This window comes from Cuculus canorus, chromosome 17 (genome assembly GCF_017976375.1).
Source record: "Cuculus canorus isolate bCucCan1 chromosome 17, bCucCan1.pri, whole genome shotgun sequence".
Lineage (NCBI taxonomy): Eukaryota > Metazoa > Chordata > Aves > Cuculiformes > Cuculidae > Cuculus > Cuculus canorus.
The window spans coordinates 1007323-1034158 of record NC_071417.1 but is presented as its reverse complement, the minus strand read 5'-3'; the positions used below and the strand labels follow the sequence as shown (position 1 = coordinate 1034158).

Here is a 26836-nt window from a genome sequence, read left to right as displayed (position 1 = left end):
CTTCCCTTTTCCTCCTCTTCCCATGTTAAAAGAGATCAGAATAACTTTTCTTTAACGAGATGATCCAACACTCACTGAGCTTTAATACTTCAACAAACAATTACATTAGAGGGAACAGAGCAAACAATAAACACGAGAAGCTATACTGAAACCTCCTGAAGACAGGGCAATATTTAGTTTAGTTCCATTTGGCACTGGAGATCATCATAACATTGACCAAATCTAGATCTGGGTTTTTTTGCTGAGGCAAAGACCAAGCTCTAGACACGTTAGAGACCAACTGAACCCCCACCACCCCCCCCATCGGAAGTGTGGCTTGGCAGCTTGCAGAAGTGTGCTTCATTCTCAACATTTTTTTCCAAGAAAACAAAAGGAAATTTTGAAATCTTCAAAGGTGTTCCACGGTAGATCTACCCTTCCCTAATTGTTCATCTGTCTAGAGTTCAATCAATCACCCATGTTTATACAGAGAAAAGAAACAGGACTCCTACAAGAGCAAGCATGATTCAAAACTCATGACTGTTTCACAACATTCTTACTCTAAGTGTTCTTTTTCAATATCATAACATTTTTCATATGTTTACACTCAAATCCATGTAGGACTGTCAATTTTAAGTTTCAACTTCAAGGGGTTGCTCAGAGCAATAAGTATCTTTGAAAATAAATGGTCCAAACATTTCCTTCTGTCTTTTGGGGAATTAACAAGCTTTAACCACATGGTTTGCTGCTCACACAACTAAGAGACATAGAGGCGACAGCCATCAGTACAGAAACTCATGATTCTCATAATGCGAACCAACAAACACGAGTATATACAGAAGTTAAATATCAAACAGTTTAATTCCTTGTCTTCCAAAGCTCTTTCTTGCAACAGAATAAAGAAATTTTGATTATACTCTTCCAGATTGGAACAGCAGCCACTTCCCCAGCAGCATATCCTCTTATTCTATTACTATCCACCTTTCCCACTGCCGTCATCAACCTCAATTTGATTCCTGCAGGAAGAAAATACCTTTCTTAGTAATTTTTAAAGATCAGAATATCATCAAACCCAAAATTTTACCTAATTTTTAACTTGCACAGCCTTCTCACATACACATTTTTTATACTAAAAACCCTTCTGAAGCTCTTCATAAAACATGGTGAATTACATTTAGCAAGAAATTATTTATCCTTATCTTGCAGCCTGAGAGGTGTACAGTTTGCTAATCCTGAGTTAAAAATACTAGAGGAAAACAAAGATATATTAACTCTGTGCAGTAGGACTTTTAGGACACAATATCCTCCTTGTTTTATTGTGCTACAAAAGCATGGTGATTACTCCTTCCCCTCCTTCCATCAGGGACTGATTTATTTGGTTGATGAATAGCTTTGCACACAAAAATTTGACATCCCAGTTATTTCTGTCTCACATAATTGCTACGCTTGTAATTATTTCAAAGAATAATAATTACTTTCACCCGATCTATTTGGAGTTATAAAAGAAAAAAAAAAATTTTTTTGAATTCAAATCTATAAAACCACAACTTATAAAGTCGTAAAGGATTGCAGAAGAGTCAAACTTGTGAAATATTAAACGTTTGTGGAGAACACAAGGAGGCCTAAGGTTTTGTTCTTAGACTTAAATTTATGATATTACTTACTGCTTAATACATCCTACAATCCCCTTTTTTAGAAGTGAGGGATAGAACCATCCAAGTTAGTCTTGCAGAAACGTGACCACAACAGACTGAAACCCATAATTCTATTTGCAAAAATAGGCTGTGTGCTGAGATTAATAAACTTTACTGTAACTCCTGGGAAAACAAGCATTTTTCCTAATATTTCTGTATGTAGTAACATCTCTTACTCACTCCAAGATCAGCTGTGGTGATTTCAGCAATAAAGAGGAAACAACTCAAATCAACCCATGGCAACTCAAATTGCTTAATAACCTTTATGATTTTTTACTTTATAGATATTAATCCAATACAGATAACATCGGATTTCTCACCTTCCTCAAACATAATTGAGCAAGAAAAAACAGCCCCAAGCCCAGTTCTGGCTCTGCAACTTGACACTGGGAGTTCATATTCATCATCTTATTTTTAAAGTATATTAAAGTGACAACGCTGGCATAAAGGCAAGCGCTCAGAAAATTGGACTGCTGGAATAAAACTCTCCATGAATCTTTAAAGTCACTTGCATGTAACAAGAGGACCAAATTTAATCTCTTTATTGCCTGTATTCCCCAAAGGGTTGCTGCTACTTTCAGCATGCTTGCTGAGCAGGTAGCTGTTAAGTATTTCTTTTGATTGTACCCAGTCAACGTGTGGCCTCAGGCCATTTTTGCTGCATGCTATGCACATTCTGTACTCAATATAGAATTGTTCTCCATCTGGGATGTTCTGTTATAATTAACTTCATATAAGCCTTTTGCTAACATTAGCATTTATCATTGTAACACCCTAGGAGTTGTTAGAAGCTCTCCATCTTAGTCTGATTTTGCAGATGGGAATCTAAAAATGCCGTGTGTCCCTGAGAACCTGACTTTCCAAGGACCCTGGCACTTTGCAGTCAGTGAAAGCTGTAATGCAAATACAACACAAAGCTGACAGCACTCAGAGATGGAAGTCCCAAGTATTTATATTGCTGTCTCCCCAAACCCAAGACTGCAATCACTACAAGTTGATCCAAAATAAGATTACACAGCTACTTTCAGGCTCTTTGCCTTCCCCCTGCCTTGCTCCCCAACCGCCCACCAGAGAAGCACTGAGAAAACACATGAGGAAATGTTTCTGCTCTCATTTCTGATGGTAGCAAGATCCAAAGCCGGGGTGAAGAGGCACATACGAGACTTGCCCTTGCCGCCTTGTGTCACCTCCACCAGGTGCAGAGCTGCCTCGCCTGGACCAGGCAGTCGTGGTGCAGGCAGCAGACCACACTGCATGAGCGTGAAGCATTGAGAGGCTGTAGCAGTCTGCCACGGAACGCAAACCCCACTGCTCTTCGCACAGTTTGAAAAGCTTGGCCAAGTTTAGGAAGATCTTCATGAAGACAGAGAAAAGCCTAGCACAAAAGCCAAGCAGCTGTCCCATTTCAAGTCCCAAAGTTTTACTCTCCCTGAACGAAGAACCATAAAGCTTGGAAAAGAACACTAAGATCATCAAGTCCAACCATGAGCCCAACACCACTGTGCCTACTGAACCATATCCTGAAGTGCCACATCTACATGGTTTTTGAACTTCAGGATATTTCCAATAAGCGAAACATGTTTTCTTAACATCATTGTGGTTTAGCCTAAGCACACACAAAATCCCTCAGCGTGAAGTATATGTCTTCATCCAAACGGCTAGTGTCACAGAATTAAAAGCTAAGGTCTTATAATGGCAGTGTTTGCGATAATTATCATTAAGGCAGTTTGTCACTGCAACCCGTAATTTAAATGACAAAACAGGGATTTCATGCACAAGGGAGGCTCAGGGCACAGTTTGACAACAACTCTATGGCAACACCACTGGAAACTGCAGAGAGCAGTTCAACCCTCTTTGCCACACAGTGGGGAACCACGTCTGGGTGAAACCCAGCACCACTTTGCCACAGGAAGGTTAGTGCTGGCACAGAAAAGGAGTAAAGGGCCACAAGAAGGGAGAAGGTACAGTACCTTTCTCAGAAGCAGCACAGGTAAGCCAGCTTCTGCCTAATGTTAAACAAAGTCTGACAACTGTGGCAACAATCTTCAGTCCTTGTTTCTATCTCCAACATGCTCAGGTTGGTATCCGTTTTACCGCTTGAAGTCTTGCTTTGTCATGTTTTAACTCCTATTCATATATTATCCAAAGTTGGCCAGAGAAGATTAGAAAAGTCCTCATTTTATATGCTCAATTTCCCTACTTTTAGAAACCTGTGATACAGAAGCGAGGAAAGCAAGTTTAAGGGACAGGAAAGGCTGACTGAGGGCCTGAGAAGCACCTGAAAGTTCTTGCTATTAACAGGACTACATTAAAACTAACTTTTCATTCCAGCAGTCCAAAGATAGGCAGCTTTCTACTTCTAATGCAAGCCTTGATGTCAACATCAGAAGCTGCACTTTGGACAGGTGATCTGCTCTACTCTGACAGAGCAAAATAGATAGAGAAGCCAAAAATAGTAAAAAGAGATGTTAAATCATACCTTGGAGCTCCTCTCTCCCAGGCTTCTCATGAGTTATGAGTATCAGAGGGAAGGGCTTCCTCTCTGAAAGTATCTATTTTAAAAGTAGTATGCAGACCAAACAGTGGCTTCCTACATCTCTAGTCATCCCATTTCCAATTTTGCTGCGCAAATGGAAGAATCAACAGTAGAAAATTCAAGTGCCACTTCATGCCGTTGTTCTTCCCCGAGCCCCAGGTGGAGCTCTGTGTTCTGCTCCCCAAGCTTGCGTGCCAGCCCTGGGCATCACAGCTCGAGGGGCTGCCGCAAGAAGCTGCTCTGCCGGGGACACTGGCAACTGCTGAAGCCCTACCCAAACCAGCAAACGAGGAGCCAAGGTTTTACAAAAATTGCAAGCCTTTTATTTTAATTAAAAACATACAATCGATGGTCACTCTTGCAGATGTAAATGGCATTCGCTTAATTGAAGCAGTTGGTGCTTTTCTTTCCACAGCAATCAATGAAAACCATTTTCACTCATTAACCCAACAGCATCCTGGCTCTGAAGATTTTAATAGAACACTGAAGCACTGAGCAAACAAGGCAGTACACATGGGAGAAGAAAAAACACACGTTTTCAATCCATGGAGAGCAATTATTTAATTTGAAGTCCTATTTGTTTTCCAAACAAGGCCCCGTTGAAATTAACGATGGGCCATAATATATTTTTGCTGTTTTCAAAAGAACGCCTGGCACAAGACCTTATCAAGGCCAAGTATTTACTCCCTTTCACCACACAGCAGATAGGAGAACAGACAAACTCCTAGCCACAAAAACTGCACTTTTCATTAAGAACATAACTTCTTGAGGATGTGCGTGTTCAAGTTTTGTCACCAGAATATCAGAGTCACACAGTACACACTAGCAACTGAAGAAACTGCACATTACAACACTGAAATCCCTGGTCCTGGTCTCCATCCACACTAGCACCCACTCAAGATGATCAGTTTACACAGCCAGAGAAGCGAGACTGGTAATCACTGTAGTGCCGTTTATCACTTAGCGTTCTCTGTTGTACAACAGATGCAAGCAAATGGGCCAAATATCACAACAATTTTGTAGTGTTTTGTAGACACTTCACTGTTCAGTGATGGACCACTGATGCAATCCCCCGCATCATAACGAGATCTCTTCTTTGTCTGAAATATCACAACTCCAGTCCTCTGCATTAATCGCTTGTTCAAGACTTCACAGTTCTTTCATGATGACACAAAGAAACGCACCAGTTCCACTAAAACTCTGAATACTCCTTTGCACTACCTTAAATCAATACAATTGCTCCCGTAGAGAAAGAACTGAAGTCAGCAACAGATGCATGAAAGTCACTTAATTTTTCTAATGGGTTTTAAAATACCTAATACAGGACAGGTTTTTTATATAGCTTGGCACGTGTGTAAAAATGCTTAAGCCTTAGGATCTGAATTTTGATTAGCCTCTTCTTTTGGACTTCTGACACAGCCTACCTGTCTCTGGTCACTCTGGATCATATTTCTCCCCAGAAACAAACCAGGATGCGACAGGATAGGTGCTCTCTGTTGCTGCCCAAGGACTCTTGAAAGGCCTCTCAAGCATCACTCCTGAGGAGCGAAATCTCCCTGCCAGCCCCTGAGCACCTTTCTGAAATTGCCAATGACAAACAAAGACCCAGAACAGTGCCCAAGGCACTCAGATTCACCTCACCTCTCCCTGCTCCTCCCTCCTGTGCAGGTTTGTCCTACAAGCCGGAAAAAAAACAAACAGTGTGAGGAACAGCGCTGCTTGCCGGCTCATTAAAAGAGCACGGATTAAATACCCAACGGTTCCCAGTCCCTCTTCCCCCCATTTGGGCCTCTCCTGACTAAGCAAAGACCACTGAAGTGCACAGCAAGGAGAGTCCAGTGCGTCCCTACATGAACCAGCAGCCCTGTGCATTTCCAGGTGCTCAAAACGGGACAGATGCCTGAAGTAGAACTTGGTACACCAGGGTCATGTTTGGCTGCTTCTGGAAGCAACAATTTCTGCTTAACAAAGAATAAGTTGAAGGTGCCTATGAGTCACCTCCATACAACACTACCCTCTTTTCCAGCAGGTGATGCGTGCTGCCCAGCCACCTGGATTTGCCTTGGGGAAGCTGCTGCTCTCTAAGGATTTCAGCACCTGAGATGGGCAGTCAGGAGTATATTAAGGAAGAGGAGCCCTTTGCACTGCACAGCTCACTGCTGTAAAGCCCCAGCCAGACAGTGGTCTGTTAGAGGCAGTTAGTGAGCACACATAAGGGCATTCTCTCCCCAAAACGCGCAACGACTTAAACAATCTTCAACCTGTTAATAAAAGAACAGGAATATTCTTCGAAAGCAGAGGATGAGTTTGCTACAGTAGGATTTTTATGCTTTGCTAACATGTTACTGAATGAGCCAACTAGAGTCACTACATCCAATTTGGGCTTCAAATATTCAATATATTCCTGGCAACAACTCCTCTATGTACTGAAAGAGCTACTACTCCAGCAGATATTAGTTCCAGTTGTAATTCAAAAAAGTAGTTCATTAAAGTGCTGTTGTAGTATGATAATAGTGTTTTCAAAAAAACTGTAAATCATTTAAAATGCCTACATTCTGTTCAGAACGATTTAACTACTACTCATATTAAGCAGAGCTGGCCAAAACACTGATAGAAAAGTTATTCTACCCCCCAAATCAATTCTCTTCTCCAGCCAGCCTTAAAAGCTCATTACTAATATCAGCTTTTTAACTGCATGAGATTTAAAAGTAGACAGAAGACAGGCGCTTTTCAGAGGCACACTGCAAAACCATTGCCATTCAGTTCCTTCCAACATGCTCTGAAGCAGAATTCTCCATTCTCCATCGGTGCAAGCTACAACACCAGCAAACTATGAATTGCAATAAAGCTCTTGCAGTGGGTTTTTAGATTTGGAGCAAGAGAAGAGGATGCCAACTTTTCGGTATCACCTGATTTCAGGGAGAAACTGGTGACAAGTCCAACAGTCTGAGCATGGAGTGAAAAGGGAGAGTGAGCACCAACCCCTTGCGAGCCATGAGTAACCGGGGCAGCAAACCAGCCTTTTAACCCACATGGGGACTGCCCCACTTCAAGCTGCAAGCTTGACCCAAACACCTCCAGCCTTGCGCATTAAAATTACCTATTCAATGTTCACCATACTTTCTGTGTTTCAGAACACATTTCTACTTAATTTTACTCTTCAATATCTTTCTCCCTGCTGTGGAAGATATTCCTATAAAAAGTGCGGTTTCCAAAACTGTCTTCCAGTTAATGAAGTACGTAATTGTACACCAGGCAAAGTGGCTTCTTTTTGGAAAAGGAGAAATGTGATGAATAAGAGACCAAAGCCACTGCATTAAGGCGGGTAGAAAGCCTGTCAGCATGCTGAAGAGCAGCGTATACCTCAATTAAATTTGCTCCAAGTACTCATAGCAGAATTATAAAGCCAGTCCACTTAAATATGAATATTTTCATATACTTGGGTTTCTTGCACCTAAAACATTAACCAGATTTCAAAGTTGACCTGGAATTAGCGCTTCACAGGTAGAGCGCAAATTAAAATGGGCAAAAGCTTAAATACAGATGACCTAATATAATTAGTGATGTTCACAACACAGACCAGGTGCTGACAAATCTGGCTAGTACAGAAGTAATTGAATGCTGCGGTAACTAGGATCCCTCTGTAGCTGAGGAACATCACTGTTCAAGCTCTTCATAGCTTAGGTGGCATTAAACAGGCATTTCTCATGGCATTAACTGTAAGTGCAAGCCAGTCTGACATAAATACATATTTAGAGAGCATCAGCTTTTTCTAGACAGCCATGAGGCACTGGAATCTTAGAGAGGAACCTCAGCTCATTAGACTGTGCTATAAACATATTTCCAGCAGCCTGGGTACTGTACCAAAATAAACAGAGGCATTAAAAGCAGTTCTCCTGTATTTTTAAAGGGGCCCAGGAAGGATAGTCCACTGGGTTTACACCCAATGTGTGTTCTCAAACTATACAAAGAAGTGATCTGAGAACTCCTCTATATTAAGATGAAACAACAGATTTCATGAGCAGATGAACAAATGCCTCCTGTAGATATGCATCCTGCGACCTTGTGTAACATCAACCCCACCCTAACAATCACTGCTTACACCCTTCACGACTTTTTCCTCTGCATATGTATGTATCAAAGTAACCTCTTTCAGAATACTATCTTATAACCCTGAAGAAACTTTCCTTTTGGTTTCCCTTCATGTCCCCCTACCAGGCAAACCAGAGGAATCACACCCAAGACCTGGCCGAACAGATTTCCAACAAAGATGGAAACTGGGATATCTGTCTAGACGCAACTGTTGAGTTTACATAAAAGCTATTCCCTCAAGAGGGCAATGATTCACGGCTTCTTTCCCATGCTCAGACACTGAATTTCTTTAATCATCTTAAAGGTTTCAGTGCCCTTGTTGAACTTCATAGAAATGGCTAACAGATTTAAAAGTTCAGCATGGAAGAAATGGACAGGCGAACAAATATAAAAGCCTCATTTCTTTAGGAAGCCAGGCTAAGACCAGTGAAAGTTTTAGCCAGAATGTCATAACAGACTTCTTCTACTTTCCTGAATGACGCACTGTTTGAGAAGAAGTAGGTATTTTCAGCAGGTATTTATGCACACAAAGTGAATCTGGCTACAGGCGCTACTCAGCTTTAAAAACGCAGTAGTGAGTGAAGGCAAACTCGCTGGGGCTTAGGAGCTCTAAGTAATATTTACTTGCCTCTGCACTCCTTCAGCACTGGAAAACAGCTGAATCATTATCACTAAACAGATGCTCAGAACAAACCTGGCAACTCCCTTCTCCCTCCAATGCTTGGCCTTTCTTGGTATCACAGTGAGCGGAGAGGGCTCTGCTGGAGCCGATCTCCACGCTACAGCCTGTGGAGCAGGTGGGTATTTTGTGAAGGAACCGTGGCTGGTGGAGAGGAGCCCACGAGGAGCAGGTCTGATGGAAACCACGCTGGAGCAAATGTGTGAGGATGAGGGAGCAACAGAAAAGGACTGTTACAGACTGACTGCATTCCTTGTCCTTTTGTGCCATTCAAGGGCAGGAAGAGGTAGAAGAGTTGGGAATAAAAAAATGGACTTGGGCTTGCAAAAAAAAAAAAAAAAAAAAGGAAATTGGAGTGAGGACATTTTAGTTTTTTTCTTTGCTTCTCACCATCCAAATCTATTTTAATTGGCAATAAATTAATTTTCCTCAAGCTGAGTTTGCTTTGTCCATGATGGTAATTGGTAAGTGATCTCCCCAGTTTTATCTCAACCCACAAGCTCTTTCACCTTATCTTCTCCCTTATCCCACTGAGGGGAGGAGCACAAGAGTGGCTGGATGGGCACCCAGCAGCCGACCAAGGTCAACCCAGTGGAGAGGGAAAGGGAGAGCCATGAATGGGATCTGCCCTCATTGCTCTAGACAGGACTGTAACCATACGGAGTCCTGACAGCAGCCAAGCCTGCTTTACATCGAAGGCCTCACCACCTGGTACAACCTACCTGCATGGAATATACCCCAAATCTGAGGCCATGAACCGGCAACTCTATAGGAAACGTTACAACATGAAAAATAAGCAAGGGTGCATTTTAAATTGTCATCACCAGCTCTGATCCTTCAGGTTTTCCTCCTGACGTTCACTACTCCTGCAATGCAGTACTGAAGGAATGGATGGAGCAGGGACAGTTCTCACACAGCGCTGAGGAAGCAGCAGTTTGAAACAAATGAAAAGGAGATGCTTAAAAACAAAGAAAAAAAAGGAAGAAGATGATTTCACCAAAAGTCAGCCAGTCAGATTTTATTAGTGCTGACTGTACTTGCAGGATCTACAAAGGACTATGGACCGTTGTACTTCCTCAGGTAACTGTTGCCAACCACCTTTTTCAGCTGGAGACACCACACAGAAAGCAGTCTACATAAAACATTTTTTTTAAAAAACAGGGGGAAAAAAAAAGTTTGACTTGTTTGCTTTAAATTCATTAAGATACTGGACTTTAAAAGAATTCAGACACAAGAGATAAGGAGTTGAGGAGGGAAAAAAATAAAAGAAAAAAGGGCAAACTCCAACAATTTGCTTTGAAGACTATTTATAGTGTGTTTTAAATTGCTGCTAACCATAAAATGAACAAAAGTAACTGAAAAAAATATTGCCGTATCTAAGTGCCATGTTCCTGTGACAACATGGAACAGCATCATATGCTGCAATAAAATGTTTAGGCTGATAATTCTTGTCTTTTTGGCACTCTATTGACACACTTCAAAAAATGTTAATTAAAAAAAAGAAAAAATAATCAAATCAACACCACCATTTGGAGAGACTCGTGCCCTACAAACAGTCTCTTCTGACCACTAATTTGTGGAGCTGAGGGTCAGCCAACTTCCAATGAATCTGTGGAGCGTTTCCAGCAAACTGTCATCACAGCAGGATGCAGCTCTTGATAGGGTGATAATACGTGGCAAGTGAGGCTACGCCAGACTGTCACCAAACAACTCTGGTTTATTGTGCCTAAATCTTCCTTTAAGGGACATCCAAAAATGAAGATTGTCAGTTTATTTCTAGATACGCATTTCTAACATAATGCAACTAAAATCTTGTAGTATCCGCATGAAAACATGCTTTTTGGATTATTGTCACCTTGTGGGAGAAGGACAAAGAACACTGGGCTAGCAGCAGCTCTACAACATAAATATTTTTAAGATTTTTTAATATTTATAAATAAAATATACCACAAAAAGAAACCTGAACTCTCTCCCTAGGGATTCTGATTTTTTTTTCTTTCTGTTTTCTCTAGTTTGAAATAACGAGTTTTAGATTTCAAATACATGACTGCATTTTAAGTGTGCCTAGTGCAGCAGTCACTCTGGGTTCATCTACCAATTATATATTTAGGAGGCTTTTTTCAAGCTATAGTTAAATAAACACAAGAAGAAAGCTGTTCTGCATGTAGAACACTAGTAATAACTTCAAAATTCAGTGTAGATTGATTACTGACTTTCGACAGTTTCTGCTTTCTGAACACCAACCTGGACAAGGCTACTACAGCACAGAGTGGAAACCAGTAGTGAGTTAGTCCAGACCTCCCTTGATGTCTCTTCCCTCCAACAGCCCTCAAATATCACAGGTAAAGTCAGGGAAGTAATCACTGAGTATTTTGATATTCTTGCAGAAAAAATAAAATCCCGTCTGTGTTAATTAACTATCTCATTATAAATGTAAACTCTTTTATCTAAAAAAGAAAAACACAAATCCAACAATACACCATTCCTTGCTCTGAAGAAACATCTCCCAAACAAAGACGCCAAACTGAGAACAAAAGAGAGAATGTATATTAAAACCTTAAGTTTTCTAACTGAGGAGTTGGCAGGACTTGCATGCCCAGAGGAGTCAATCCCTCATCAGACACGCAGGCATCCACTCATCATGCATGCAGAGTGTGCTCTTCTGGAGACACATCACAACATCTACAATGGCAGAGGCAGCCCAACAGAGAAGGGTTTCTAAGGAGAACCAAGAAGAAAATTGGCAAGAAAAGACGCTTTTTAATGCCAAATGGATATTACATCCAAAATAGCTTTTTTTCATTTCTGATGCAGTTTAAGCAACAAAAATAAAGAACGCCACTCTGAAAGATGCAAACAAAAGCAGGAAGTATTATTCAGCACACAAATGCAGGAGCCAGTGCTTCGCCCCACTAAACAGGGCTCTCTGGTGTTCAGACGAAGACAACATAACTGGGAAATTGCTAGATATCTCTTTCCCTGCCGACCAGCTCCAACTCTGCTTGCTTTCCTGGATTCAGTAAATTCACAGACCAAGAATTCATAAGTTCTTAGTGGGGAAGAAGATGGGAATGTTCGTCAGCCTCTTTGGAGAGGATACTGAAAGTGTGTAAGTAGCAATAAAGACAGAGACACACAGAGAGAACTCAGAGTTTCCATACAGAAGAACTGTTGCATCAACCCATAAAAGCCACCCCAGCTCAACAGATGGGATTAGATTTTGAGCTGCACCCCATAACCCCGAATCCCTTTCCTCTGGCATTTCAGAAGGTGGCAAACAAGCAGCAGATCAGCCTATGTGCATGTGTTGTGCAAAAGGCCTCATTCACCTGAACAGACTGATCTGGAGGTCACCTGCTGAGACAGACTGAGAACAGCAAAAAAACAGCATAAGAGCCAGACCAAAGGGAGACAGACAGCCCAGAATGACCATTCAGAAGGTATAGGCAGTGAGGGATGTACTGTATAAGGGGATTAGTGCTTAGTCCAGACCTGTGTGGCTCCTTGAGAGGGAGGGCGGCTGTAAGAAGTTGCTTATGACACTTAAAAAACTCTGTACTTCTCCATTTACTCCTGCTGTGAAGTGCCTTCAGCAGGGTGAGCCACACACTCAGGTTATGCTAAAAGTCAAGGGTCGTAGGAGTGGTCTGCAACAGCAGCTCTGCAGCCCAGTGTCAGTGCAAGTCCTGGGGACAAATACTGCAAAGGATAAAGAGTTGGAAGGAAGTGATGAAGAAAATGTGGGCCTGGCAACCACCTTCTTCAAGAGTGCTTCAGGGCCCAAAATTCACAAACCCCCAACATCCACCAAGGGAAGAATTACTATTCACCTAGAGAGTAAATGGAGAGACAATGGCTGGCTCAGAAGTGCATTTCTATTTTATCAGATATGAATTATAAATCAAACACAGCAGGCTATGGAAGGAATCATTAATTTTTCAGTTCTGGAACCACAGATACCATGCTTAGCTCTATCCCACCAGCCTTTGTAATACAAAGCAAGAAAAATTATTTGGCAGAAGTCATTAGCCATTGTGGCGTGACATACAAATGAAAGTTTAAAGACTACAATGTTACCATTAAACTTTTAAAGACCGCCAATGAAGCTTTAGTACAAGTATCTTCATATGTTCACGCAGATTTAGTTGAAGAAACAAAACAGTGTTGTTGCATGACATTCCCTTGCACTTGAGGATGGCTCAAACTGGCATGAGATGGAGAAGAAACTCTAGAATGAAACCATATCTTCAGATGCCTTCTCTGAAAGGATGATCTCCATTGAGTCCTGGGCTGATAGAGGCATTAGCCTGGAGCTGACAGATATGCGCAAAACTTCCTAAACCCTAATGCTCCAGTTGTACAGCGCTTCTCTGCCTCAGTTTCCCTTCTTTGAGGAACAAGGGTGATAGACAGCACTGACAACCTAATTCATGAGTTGTGCTGCTTGAGAAGGGACAGAGACATCAACATAGGGAGTGGCGCAGTTTTGCCCCAGCTAATTACCAGTATATGAAACAGCCACACGAAATCTTATACTTAATGCAGGAGAAGGATTAAGTGACTTGCCAGAGAGCATACAGAAAGCTTTTTGCAGGGCTAAGACCTGAGCCCAGGTGCTAGGCAGCTCTAATAATAGTCCTAACCACAAAACCATTTCAAAATACGCATACACACATAAAAATGACTGAGCATTTTTCCAGGTCTCTGTCTTTTACGGCCTCGTCCTCTGACTGAGTAATGGTATCTCCTCGACAACTCTCCCAAGGGAATCGTACATGGTCCTCAGTAAGTCAGGCAGGGTCCCATGAAGGCTTATGACCACACTCAAAGCTTCTTGCCAGAAAGGGCCCAAATGTGAAACAAAAGATCACTGTGCTATGTGCTATCTAGTCTTCTTCAGCTCAAGCATTACAGAAGGAAAGCGTATGTTTCCCAACTTGTTGAAAACAGTTTGTTACCATCAGCAAGGTCAAACTCAACATCATGTCTAAGACCTCGTGTCTCACTATCACTGCAATCCATATATCAAATGCCATTTTCTGAAAATACACAAAGATGACACGACCGGTATCATTCCATTTCGAGAAACCAACCCTTTCACTATTTCCATCTGTCCTTCTCTACTTCCCCCCAGCTTCGTGAGAGCTCTGCTGATACAGACAGGCTTTTATTCAAAATACGGCTTTTAAAATGGATATATTACACAAGATGGGGATACGCGTTCAGCAGAGCTCTGTCAAGGGAGCTGAGGTGGTCCTCACAGTTTATTTTCTGATACAGTTCTGTATCAGGACACAGACTAGAACTTTTGATCCACAATTTAAAAAAAACCCAACATATTGATTTAATGGCTACACTCAGAAAGTCCTGTTATATCAATCTGGCATTGTGTTCACACTTTGAAATTTCAGTGGCAGAGATTAATGCCCTTTGCTGCAGATGCTACAACTCTGTACACGAACTAGAAGTTACCTCATCAGATTCACTGGTTTCATATCTCCTCTTGTTTGAGTCACACTGTGCTGCCATTTTATGCAGCTCTTCCTACAGAAGTATCAAAACTTGGTCATTTAAATAAAAATCCAGTCCTCTTGATTCTTTTATTGATTTCACCACAAAAACTTGTTAGTCACACAAACAAAATGCGATACGTGCAAAGCCACCCCACTTGTGCACTGATCCGGTTAAACACTGTAGACAGAGGCTGTCAATTTGTGCAGCGTTATTTGAAAATGCACATAGTATGAAATCTCTTTACAGCTGCATTACTACACAAGCTTGTACTTGGTTCTCTGCAGAGTAATTAGCGTACAGTGTAAACAGAGCTAAAGAATACGACGAGAGGTAATGACCCTGTGATTAGGATACTCCATTATAATTGCATTCTATAATTATTATGTTATATTACAGTTAGGCAGCATGTCCTGTCTGCTGCTGTGGCTCTACCTGTAGCAGTTTTCGCTGGCTTCTGCGCACTTCTCAAAGTTTTAAGCATTTAACCTGGTTCAAGGCCAGCTCCAGGAGTTGTAACTGAAGGTGGGTAAGAAACAGAATTGATGTGAAGGTAGGGACCAGGATAACATTCCTCGTTCAATAAATCTATGAGAATGGAGAATTCCAGTTATCACCTAGATAGAAGTTAAGAAAGGAGAGAAGATTCTTAAACCAGAAATGCACCACATATGCAGGGAGTGTTGATGCCTTTGGGGCCTTGCTAATAACTTTTAACCAGAGTAACATCAGGGTCACATGCCATGTAATGCTCAAAGAAAATGAGTCCTGCCATGTCAGATCTCAACTTTATCCTAGAGACCTTCATGAGTCACAGACATAAAGCACAAGGACAAAACTAATGAGCTAATGTCTGTACAACCCCTAAAAATGAACCCAGATTGCCAATTCAAACCACAAACCTCAATCTACATTCAAGGAAGGATCCATTAGAAAGTAAATTTGCTTCCATGTGGCCGGCTGATAAGGCTAGGGTTGCAGGAAGGTCTTTGAAGAGAAAAGATCCATGTGAGACTTAAGGTCTAAAGATCTTGGAGTTACTGGTCGAAGTCACAGGTAGTGTGAAGTCTTTGGGCAGCGGTTCCTGAGCTTAATGCCAGCTGCAAACCCCATGGAGGGAGAGCATGCCCACCTACCAAGTAAGGGTTCCAGATGCTTGGAGCCAAGGAACTACATAACCTAATGCCGGGTCCTGGTAAAACACGGGAGGAGGTTCAGCATGCTGCTGACAGCAGACAAGGGTTAACCACTGCTGCTCAGCGTTACTGGACCAGAACACGACTGGAGAGTCTTATTGCTACGGCAAACATTCATCTTCAGAGAAAGCTAAACATGCAAAATGAGATCTGACTCATGAGAAAAAACTGAAAGTGAGGTTATACACAATGAAAATAATCCCAAATATCTTTTGAAACTGAACTGGCTGAAAAGGGGGACAAGAAGTGTTTTTCCATAAGAAAATACCTGCCTCTCTCAGTCAACTGTGATCAGAGTAGGCAGAAAAGTTTTAAGCTGAAGTTTTCCATTTTGAAACATGTCTGTGACTGACCTGAGTTTAATTTAAAATTATGCTTGTTTATAAAAACATCCAAGCTTTCCTTATTCCCAGCACTGTACTTAAATTGTATTGATATAGATATTATCTTGGATTATTTCCCTGAAGACATGAAAGAGAGCTAATGTAAATGCCAATTTAGTTTTAAGAATCCTGGGAGAGTAAGGCTTTGTCTGACTTTATTTATGAAAGCCCTTATATATTTAAGCAGTTTCAAGTTTGCTTTGTTAGGCTCCAACTTAAAAAGTTATTTGTTCACTGAAGAATATTCTGTGATTGGTTTAGTCTGAGCATTTACAGGGTTTTTCTGTACATGTAATTTCAAAGCAGCACATACAAACCTTATTTCCATGGGAATTACTGAGCAGTCAGCCTCTCTGAACGCCTCCTTTCATCAAAAAATAATGACATTATTTTATATGCGGCCTGACAAAAATCTGTATTTCACGTATTCCCATCTTCACTTTGCCTGCTTTGCTCCATAAAGCTTGTTGTCCTCTCAACAAGGCCATTATTTCCTAGTTGTGTGACTTCACAGACTATTAAAGTACATAACAAAACGGTGCACATGTATACTGGAAACAGATGCTTTGGTGTTTAGAGCTAAAATTCAAGTGGTCTTTTTTCTGCACCTGGCTCCACTGTCCTTTGTTACCTGATGATCTCAACACACAGCAGTAGAGTAGAGATATTTCATAAGGATTTCACATTTGAAGTCCACAAATTCTGCATTTACACTTCTACAAACAGAAAACCATGGTAACCACTGCAATATCTAAGTATCGGTTACTGTATGGTTTGTTCCATAATATCTATCCTGAGAAAAGAGTAAAGTACCCACTAATGTCTGCGTAATAGAGCTCAGAATTTTAGGGACTTTAGATAGCTTTGAAGCAAGTCTAGCTAAATTGTATTAGCAACTGCAGAAGAACAATCAGTGACTAATTAAATCCTCTTTCTGGATACAGATTACTGGCTGAAGATTTATGTAGTATACACTATTCTGTGGTGTACTCATTTGTTTCATTATTGCATGACAGAGCAAGGAACCCCCAAACCGCCTCTCCTATGGTAAAGTACGATCTAGGCTGACTATGGTTGTCCAATCTATGGTATTCTTTGCAAAAGAATAATACAGAATTTCCTTTAAAAACTGCAGCATTACCATTTCAACCTCTACGCCTTTTCCTTTTAATTTCATTAGCAGCTCCCACTGACAAATTATCAACTTATAGTAGCTCTGTAACAGTGCAGTCAAACTGAACATTACTCTTGGATTAGTGAGAAAAGTCTTGTATCTACCGGCTCAAACCAAAGGACAGTAAATCAATGTCCTACATTTGCACTGGTTACACCAGTGTAGCACTGATTCAGCTTTTAAGATACTTCTCACCACAGGTACGCACCTGCTTCATGCTCTAAATTGGCTCATGCACCTTATTACTGTACTGCAGACATCTTCCAATACATGCTGAACAAAGCTCACATTTTCCCTTTGTAGGCCTGAAAAGCTTCCTTGTAGCCTATACACTAAGACAAGTAAGAACAGCAAACCTGTTCCAGGTCATTTTTCACAGGTCCATGTAGGTCCCACTGCCACAGGTTCCCATGACTGATTTCAGCTAAGAAGCACCTACTACCAGAGTAAGTTGCGTATACAAAACTGTAAGTCTATAATCCGCAACATTCACAGGTAATGAACATCAACGTCACCAAACGTATCTGTCTCTCAATTTCGGTTTTATTTGTGTTTTGAACAGTAGCATCCCTTAGTCTGCATTACTGACAAACCAACTGAGTACCTGTGCTGCTTGAATAAAGCTGTAGAAAGGGCTTCTATTTATAAAAGACGACATGTGGCATACTTGGACAAACCAGGGATAGTATTTAAATTAGCATCTTGGAAAGGACTTTAAATAAAAATAGAAAAGTTGCTTGTATAGTCATGTAGAGAAACTGACAAGCCCACCCTGATCTAATTGAGACACTCTCATTGCTATTTCCATACATCCTTAATCTCTGCTCATTGGGAAAAATAGAAAGGAGGTTGCTGCTGGCATAAGTCATACACTGACTACAGCTGTGGATGGCCCACGTACAAGAATACTTTTCACTGCATTAGCTCTTCTGCTAGTTTAAAACTAGATCTACAGTGAGTATGGAAATGCCACTTGGATGGCTGCGTGCAGATAGCCGTGCATGCCACCACTGAAGATGTCTTAACTATTCACTACCACCAAAAACTATTCTCCTTTATTTTCTTCCTATAGTTTGAGAGAGAGAAAAAGATTCCTGTTGATAATAAACATTGGTTTGGATTTTTTTTCCCTAAAGGAATTACTTTAATAGCTTTCAGAAATGTCCTATATTGCCAACTTTGCTGGTCCTCTTGAAAGCAAAGATGACAGAACATACTGGTTAACAGCAGTAAAACTGACTGTTCCAACATAAAAAAAACAACCACTAGATCTTTCACACTTCAGTTAAATGGATTTTCCTGTTGAGATTTCCTGTCTTTTTATCTTGCATAAGTTTGTCTACATTCACTTTACAAAAATTAAATACCGAAATGAAATTACCACAGCTTAAAAGGACATTTCTTCGTTGTGACAAGAACAAACATCTTTCAGAAGCTGACAGACATAACAACTGAGATGACTCAGGTCAGCCTGGCAAGCCCTACCTTTTCTGGATAGCGAGTTGAGTGGACAGGGAAAACCTGGTATTGAAGATGCATTTAAGACAAAAAATGTTAAGATACCTCCAGAAGCCATCCTGCACTCCTTGAAATCAATGTTTTGTGAAGCCAGATTTGAAATTCAGCTGATTAAAATGACGTACACTTTTTGCACATATTTTTTTCTCTATATAGGGTTGTTTGCATGGTGGTCAGTAAATCCCCCAGTCCTGCTACCGAGTACAGTCTGCCAGCCATCCTTCCTCCTTCCACCAACTGAACAGCAAGAGGATAGGCTATTTCTCTATTTCTTTTCCATCCCTACTGTGACTTCAACCTCAGTTGCTCCTTTGCACTAATTTATCACTTCTCAGTTGCTTCCTGAGGGTTATTGATTTTAAATCCCCCGGTGTCACAGGCTGCATTAGAGTTCCAATTGCACATGCCTATAGTGTATAACTATGATTATCTCCCATTATGACTTCTAAGAACAAAGCTGAAGTCTCATTTTCAGTCCTGGCTGAATGAGTTTTCACCTTACTTGTGCTTTCATTTCACCCAGAGAATTATCCATTGTATTACCCCATTTAATGGAACGATAGACAGCAGCATTAATGCCATTATATTGAAGAAGTAGTGGTACCTGGATCCTTGCTGTGGATTACAAGTTTCTGCTGTACTTCAAAGATGCTCAAGTGACTGCAATCTACAGAAAACAGTCTTGAAATGCGTATTTTATCAGAATTTCTAGTCTACAATATTCAGTGAGAGCATGAAGAGCTCTTTTCTCCTCATAGAAATGAGGCACAGTTTTTCCCTAAAGCCTTCCATTTTTGGCTTGCAGTGTAATCTATAGATGCAGGCATTGCAGCTGCTAAACTAACGCTAAGGTTCCTAGCACTAAAAACTACAGGAAACAGCACAATTTAAACAGGTGAAGAGAACTATTAGCTCCAGAATAATAGTTCCATCAGGTGATGTCATGCTTTACAGCAGGATGCTTGCTGACAATTAAGCTGTGCTCTTTACTAATACTGAAGTTAGACAACCTAAAATGAGGTTGGAAGTTCTCAAAACTCAGGTTCTTTGAATGAACACACTAAGGTTTACGTCATAGCAGTTGGTAGTCTGAGGCATAAGAGCCCAGATTTCACTGAAATAGGTTAAATTGCTATCTCTAACAAAGAGCCTTACCAGAAATAATAAGAAAATTTGTTTTGGTAGAAATAAGTTCAGGTCTGCTACAACTGTATCACTCCGGATTCTTGCGATGTGAAGAAGAATTGGTTCTTTCTTCATTAAGCCATTTGATTTGTTCCTATAATTAAATTAACCTAATTATTATACACAACAGTATTGATACATTCCATCCTATTGCTTAAGAGTTAATGCTTGTTTACTCTCCTACTGTGATAAATTGGACCACCTACTCACACGCTTGAATTTATTCATAAAGGAAAACACATGGTGAGCTAAAAGCTCACAACAGCAATATTTAGTTGCCTTTCCAGGCAATAATCTTGATAGCTAAATAATTTAGTTCCCCTTCATAAAACCCAAAAGAATATAACAGCAATACAGTAAATCCTAAGTAGTTAGCTGAGTAAAAAGAATCAAAGAGAATTATAATGGAATTTTCCCAAACTAAAGTACAAAAGTACCACTAGGCAACACCACCATGAGCGAATAGCAGATACTTTGTATTTCAAACGTTCTTTACATGCTGCTGTCTAGCAAAGGTGTTTGGACAAAAGCTAAAAATAAAGACTAGGTTGCTAAAAAGCTAATCCTGGCCTTCATGCTCAAAGAGCTTTTCATCCAGCAGAAGACACTCCTAACACGTGGCTTGAGCTCACAAACATGTCCAGGGAGAAAGAGTCAGAGCCTGTTTGTCATACATGTTAGTCAGAAACATCTACAGTACCCTAGGAGGTTGCTTCTTTCTGTTCAGTAAGTGGTTTAAAAGAAGTTATTATTCAATTTTTCTGCATATATTAACCTCCATTATTCAGTTCCATCGCACTACAGTTGCTAAGTCCCTGATAACTCACTGAGCTGATCAGTACAAAAATTTTATATCTGAGTCCCATCCACCATCAGTTGCACGTATTTATGCACACCTAAGTTTATTAACAGACAGAGCAGCCTTAAAGCTTAATGACACGAACAAGGAATTAATAAAGACACACAAAAAACTTATCTGATGAAGTTCTCATGCTATGACAAGCAAGCATGGATTGTATCAATAACACAGCTTAAAGCACTTGCAGACCAGTGTCTCAACTGCTGCATATCAGATGTCTACCTAACAACCGAAGAGTTGTGCAAATCAACACCCCTGACAATTCAGGTCTGTCTCAGCCCTGAATAATATATCCCAACACAAAGACCTTCAGGACACAAAACACTGCCTATGGAAAAAGATTAAAAATGGAGACGCTCAGGAGCAGGGAAAAAAAACACCACACAAAAAGACGCTAATCTCATGTGTATTGCTGCTTTGATTCCAAGACAAAAATAAATTTTACTAAAACCACTCAGGATAAAAAAAAACACAACGGTAATTCCATACAAATCTATCTGAGTATTTTTGAATGGACAGGACTTCAGATACTGTCTGACAACAGTTGCTCAATTATGTGTTACTTTTATTACACACAAGACTTGGCAGCAGCCGAGAACGTATGTCTGGGACAGACCTCAAAAAACTTCCTAACACTTCAGGATGCACAGGCCAAGTTACAATATGGAGAGATCCTAAAAATACTTCATTTTGCATGCAATTATTCACTGATAACAGAGGGAGCAGAGTTAAGTCTGAAATTCAGGAATAGACTAAAGCTAATAGCTTCTTCCCTACAGTAACAAATTCTAAAACAAACATTCCAGTTGATGTCCTGCTGCCAAAAGGATGTTTCAGCAACAACTGTGTTACCAGAAAAGTCTTACATCTCTAAGCAATCTGTGGCTCTACACTGGAAGCATCATGTGAAAACAAACATACAGCTTTCAAAACAACCTTAGCATACATCCATTTCTCAAGATGCAGGAAAACTAAATGCTGGCAGTAGGACCTATTTTTTGGCCATGAAACCATTTAAAAAATACCCACACTGGTGTCAACCAAGTTCATCACAGAAGCCAACTCTGTCTTGTGTTTGCCCGCGAGCGCCAAACTATAATTAGAAGCCCAAGTGATGAACAATAGGCTTATACGTGTACCCGTTTCTGGGGCTGGTACCAGTTCTTGAAACAGTGCAATATCCTGAAAGGATTTACCAGTACTTCATCTCAAATGCATTAAAAACAAGCAAAGAGAAATCAAGTCACATTAAGCCAAGAACATAACTCAGTGTCAAAACCTATTCTGTTTAAGGCATGGTTAGACAAAACAACCTTTGCATTTTATCCTGAAATCCTACATTAAGATTAGCACACCAGCAACGAGCACTCTGAAACATCGAGAATCCTATCGCAGCCAAACCAAGAAGGATAAAGGCATCATAGACACGTACTCCCACCGTTACAGAGCCTTCTGCTTCTAACAGTTTCGCTAAGCCCAGTTCAAAATCAGCCATGGCGAAAGAAGGCAAGCAGTTTCAACGTACATGGAGCAATAAATCTCGGTATCCAGCAGCAATCTTTTCACCTTCCCAAAAAGCAGCTTAGTCAAAGCTCCTTTCAGAGCACAGCTTTGCAGCATCTTTCTCGCAGCACCACCGCCTCTGCAGGGAGGCTGCCGTCACCCCGGCACAGGAAGGGTTCGCGATCTGCATAACTCAAGTTTATATAAAGGGAGAGGAAGCAGAGAGGTAAGCCCACCACCACTCCCGTTAAGACAACTACAGGAGGTCTGCAAGCTGCTGCCGGAGCTCAGTTTCGCATTTAAGGGAGAAAAGAACGGGAGAAGAGCAAACAGAGAGGAGAAAATAAAAGTTTCCCCCACCTTCCTTCGAGCAAATCTAAATTCGCTCATTAGATGCTAGGTCTTTTAGGGACAGTTACATAAAAATACTAAGAATCCGTCATGCTTAGTGGATCCCTTCCACTTCAGGAGGCTCTGGCAGTGGAACCGCAGCCCCGGCGCCGCGGAGCTGGAGCGACCCCGCACCCTGCCCGCCTGCGGGGAACCCGCGCCTTCCCCCTCCCGAGCGGGTGGACGTGCCACGAAATGGTGGATCTGACTGTCGGGCACGTTTTATGCTACGGCAGGACGAGAAACCCCCGGCGAGCGCCGCCGGGCAGGGCTAGCGGCGAGCGGAGCGGCAGCCGCAGCTCCCCCCGGCCCCGGCGCGGCCGTACTTACGTGAAAACAAAAAATAAAGTAGTCGAACCCACTAACAAGGCAGCCGCCGTGGAGACAGGGATGTATTTAGTAGGTTTAAACCTCTTCCCGGTGCTGCTGGGCATCCTGTAGTTTACACATCACTATGTAAACCCGCGCCGAGAGCAGCGAGCCGGGCGGCGACGGGGACCCTCCGGCACGGGCAGAGCGGGACCGGGCGGCGCGAGGGACGGCAGCAGCTGACCTCCAGCACAGGAAATCCCACCCACACCGCCCGCCCCGCGCCGCTGATGTCAACCAGCCCCTTAAGGTAGCGCGGCGGGCGGGGCCGCCGGCGGGAGCATCCCTCCGTAATAGCATCCCTCCCGCACCGGCATCCCCCTCCCGCAGCACCAGCAGCATCCCTCCCATAATAGCAACCCTTCCCGCAACAGCATCCCCTCCCCGTAGCATCCCTCCCCGCAGCAGCATCCCCTCCCACACCACCAGGGACAACCCTTCCCGCAACAGCATCGCCACCAGCAGCACCCACTTCCCGCAGCAGCATCCCTCCCGCAGCACCGGCTACATCCTCTCCCCGCAGCATCCCTCCCGCAACGGACAGGTGGACTTTGGCGGATCCGATTCTCTCCTGCTTTACAGGAAGAAGAAAAAAAAAAAAAAAAGAAAAAAAAAAAAAAAGGTACTTTCTCGGGCTCTACAGGACTCTCCGTGGGATGCGAGAGCTCAACAGTGCTCCAGAGCTCGGTCGCAGAGAGCCCAGCTCGGCCAGCCACCAACACGTGCGGAGGAGAGGATCCATCCCGAGGAGCGGATTGCGGGAGCAGAGCCCGCAGACAACCCACAAGTAGGCACCTCGGACACAAGTCGTGCCTGCTGGCTCAAGGAACACACCCCTACATTTTGTTCAGCCAGCGCAGGTTCACACTGCTCAGAGAACTGCTGCATTCTGCCAAATTTCGCCAAGATGAATACATGACTGCAAACAAGTGAAATTACACTCTCTTCTTTTTAAACCCATCCATTAGCAGCAGGAGGCAGAAATGAGAGGTAATGTAAGGTAACATCGAGTTCACCGGATCAGCTCTCTAAGTTTTACTGTGTGAATGGCTCCTCTGCTCGTGTTCAGGGGGCACCACCCAGCTGCTCTCTGCAGTCTCAAGTAAATTCTGACAGAAAGGCTTCAGGGACTCTTTAAGTTCAGAAGTAAAGATCAAGAGCTGCAGTTTGTTCCCTCACTCCCACTTTCTCTCAGCTCATCCCTCATTTGCTGCTGCCAACATGCAGATAACCACGTAAGACCACAAAAGCCACATTTGCAGCTTCTGGTGGGTGTTCTTAGAAGTAAGCTTGCCCTAGAAGGCAGATACTCCAGTTTCATCCTAAAAACACATTATCGTTTCCCATTTTAAGACACTGGATGAGCCATACAGTCCTAAAGGTATTAAAAACAGAACAAGGAAAATCCAACAAAATGGGAAGTAAAAGTACTGCAACTTCGCCGTTTGTGAAGAAAATGGTATCAGCTTTGGTATGAGCAAATCCAGTAAGTTCCAGTCTGAAGGCATATGGTTATGTAACATCGTGGCATCTCAGCTTTTGCTAACAACTAGGTTGTCTGTCATATCATGTGTTGTCACACATGGCTCTTATGGTTTGAAAAGTAGCAAACTGATCATTTGCAAAATGATGCATTTTTAGCATGGCCAAGCAAGTTTCCTTTCTAGGTAAGCTACAGATGCATCCTCTCAAATTTATTTTTAGCTGGACTTAATGAGCGATAAAGACAAGTTCATTACAAATTTGGAGGTTGGTGATTTACTTAACTCATTTTTTTAAGGACAAAGTCTTTCTGGGACAGTAACATTCCTTGATGTGAACACTGGACTTATTCTTAAGGAGACTAATCCTACTCTGTTCTCTGAACCTCATTATTTTCAGTTATATTTTCCTATACGGATTCTCATCTCTCTAGAAAGTCTGGTTCTCAAAGGCAACTTTGCAAGCAGGGAGGATTCAGTGCTCCTGCTCTGTCCACTCTTCAGAATGGTTTTCCCTTTAGACTGGTGCTTCTCCAGTCTCACTGTAACAACCCCATTTTAACGGCCAATCCTTCAAGCCATTCCTGTTCTGAAGGGAGGTACTTAACAGCAAAAATAAAATGTTGCTTCCTGACGGTTATTGATATTAAATCCCAGACATGCAGCACTCTGGGAGAGGGACACTAAGAGTGTATGTGTTATTGGCACACGAAGAATCATAGCTTCATAGCAACAAAAAAGTCGCATCAGCTTAACTGATCTTAAAGATCTCTGTGCAAGCCTGGTGTACGCAGCACAGCCATCCTCTGGATCAAGACACTTTTGCTGTGTAACAGTGCAGTCATGCAGAACCAGCATTTCCAAGAGGACTGAAACATGTTACAAGGCTACAGTGTGACGAGATACTGTTTTTCTGCTGCACATTGTAGATTACCTATCAGAAGGCAATACACTTCTGTAATTCGATGTCCAATGGTTCACACAGTTCACCTCATTTCCTCCCCACTAATGGAACATTCCCTGAAAATGGTCTATTTTCAAGGCAAGGTAAAGCACTGCCAAGTATCATTCAATCTCACTATTAAATGGCAAATGTATTTAAAGCCAGGTGATGTTTTACTACTCAAACAGTAAGGATGTCTGAAGAGGACTTCACTAAGGAAGAATAGGCATGTCTTGAAGCTGCTCTCCTGGAACACCTTTACTTCAAGGACTGTAGTTGCTGGATTCACACTACTCAGTTAGGGTGCCAGAAGATTTTGGCAGCACTGAGGTAAACAGCAAAGGCAGCATGAGTTAGGAAAAAAATTAATGATTACCCTCAGAACTAATACAGCTAAAAAGAACAATCTAAAAATAATCTGGCAGAGTATGGCTAGTCATTGCATGTCTTTTTGCAGGACTTCACTCTGAGGCCAACTGCAGAAGCTGTGCTGGAGCCATGTGCCTGGGCACCACTCTCAAGATGAAAGTAAACTCATGGCAGAACAAGCATCAAGAAATATTGATTGCCATGCAATCTTCATATCAAATCACAGCACTGATGTTAGCTGAAAATCTTAACTACATGGTTAAGAAAACTCTTATTTTTGCACACTTGGAAGTACTGAAAATCCCTGGAATCTCTTATTGGTCACTGGACAATTTAGCCCCTTCGCTCGTATTAGCTGTTGTCATTAAACAATTAACAGAATAAATAATTGTACTTTTCTTACTGGATTTGCTTATTACAAGAAATGCATTTGCCAGCCCATGTGTAGTACTGATGACATGCATACTGTCCAAGGTCACAGGCAGCATCCAGAAGGGTCAGCAATTAGGTGTTTAGTAGAAGTAAAGCTTTTTTCCTCCCCTACGTGCAGTGCTCAGTACAGAGGACATCCGGATCATCACATGCAGCGTGGTGCTCGCAAAAAGTCCAAGCAAGGCTAGACAGTTCTCTGTACAAGCCAGGTCTGTTAAGCTACTTATTCTTTAATATGACAGGTTTCATTTAGTTGTTCAATTTTGTTACTAGCAAGAAATTATTGCCTAATAATGACTTTTCAGTAGCCTAACCAGATATCACAGAGTTTTCTAGATTCTTCCAACAGATATTTTCCATGGAATAGCATTTGCTTAGAACAGAACTCACATAACGTGTATTTTCTAACTGCAGTGGTGGGGCATGCCAAGTTGCATTTATTATGAGACTGATCACTTTCTTTACAGACCGATTCCTAAACCCCCCTCACACCCCCAAGGAAATACTTACGTTAGGATAATGTAGGTCTCTGAACAGTTCTTA

At 41.8% G+C, this 26836-nt stretch overlaps 1 protein-coding gene across 7 annotated transcripts in view; it reads right to left on the bottom strand.

The window, feature by feature from the left end:
* The window catches only part of ZDHHC8 (zinc finger DHHC-type palmitoyltransferase 8), a 132443-nt gene extending 109176 nt beyond the window's left edge, over positions 1 to 23267 (bottom strand). For 4 of the 7 annotated variants that reach the window (XM_054082474.1, XM_054082476.1, XM_054082477.1 and 1 more), the window contains exon 1: positions 23030 to 23267. In XM_054082474.1, coding sequence (XP_053938449.1) covers positions 23030 to 23133 — 104 coding nt within the window. In that variant the 5' untranslated portion in view covers positions 23134 to 23267. Of the gene's footprint in view, positions 1 to 22331; positions 22489 to 23029 lie in introns of those variants that run through there. The other 3 variants (XM_054082480.1, XM_054082479.1, XM_054082478.1) reach the window with 3 other exon arrangements.
* Between the last annotated feature and the right edge of the window lie 3569 nt (positions 23268 to 26836).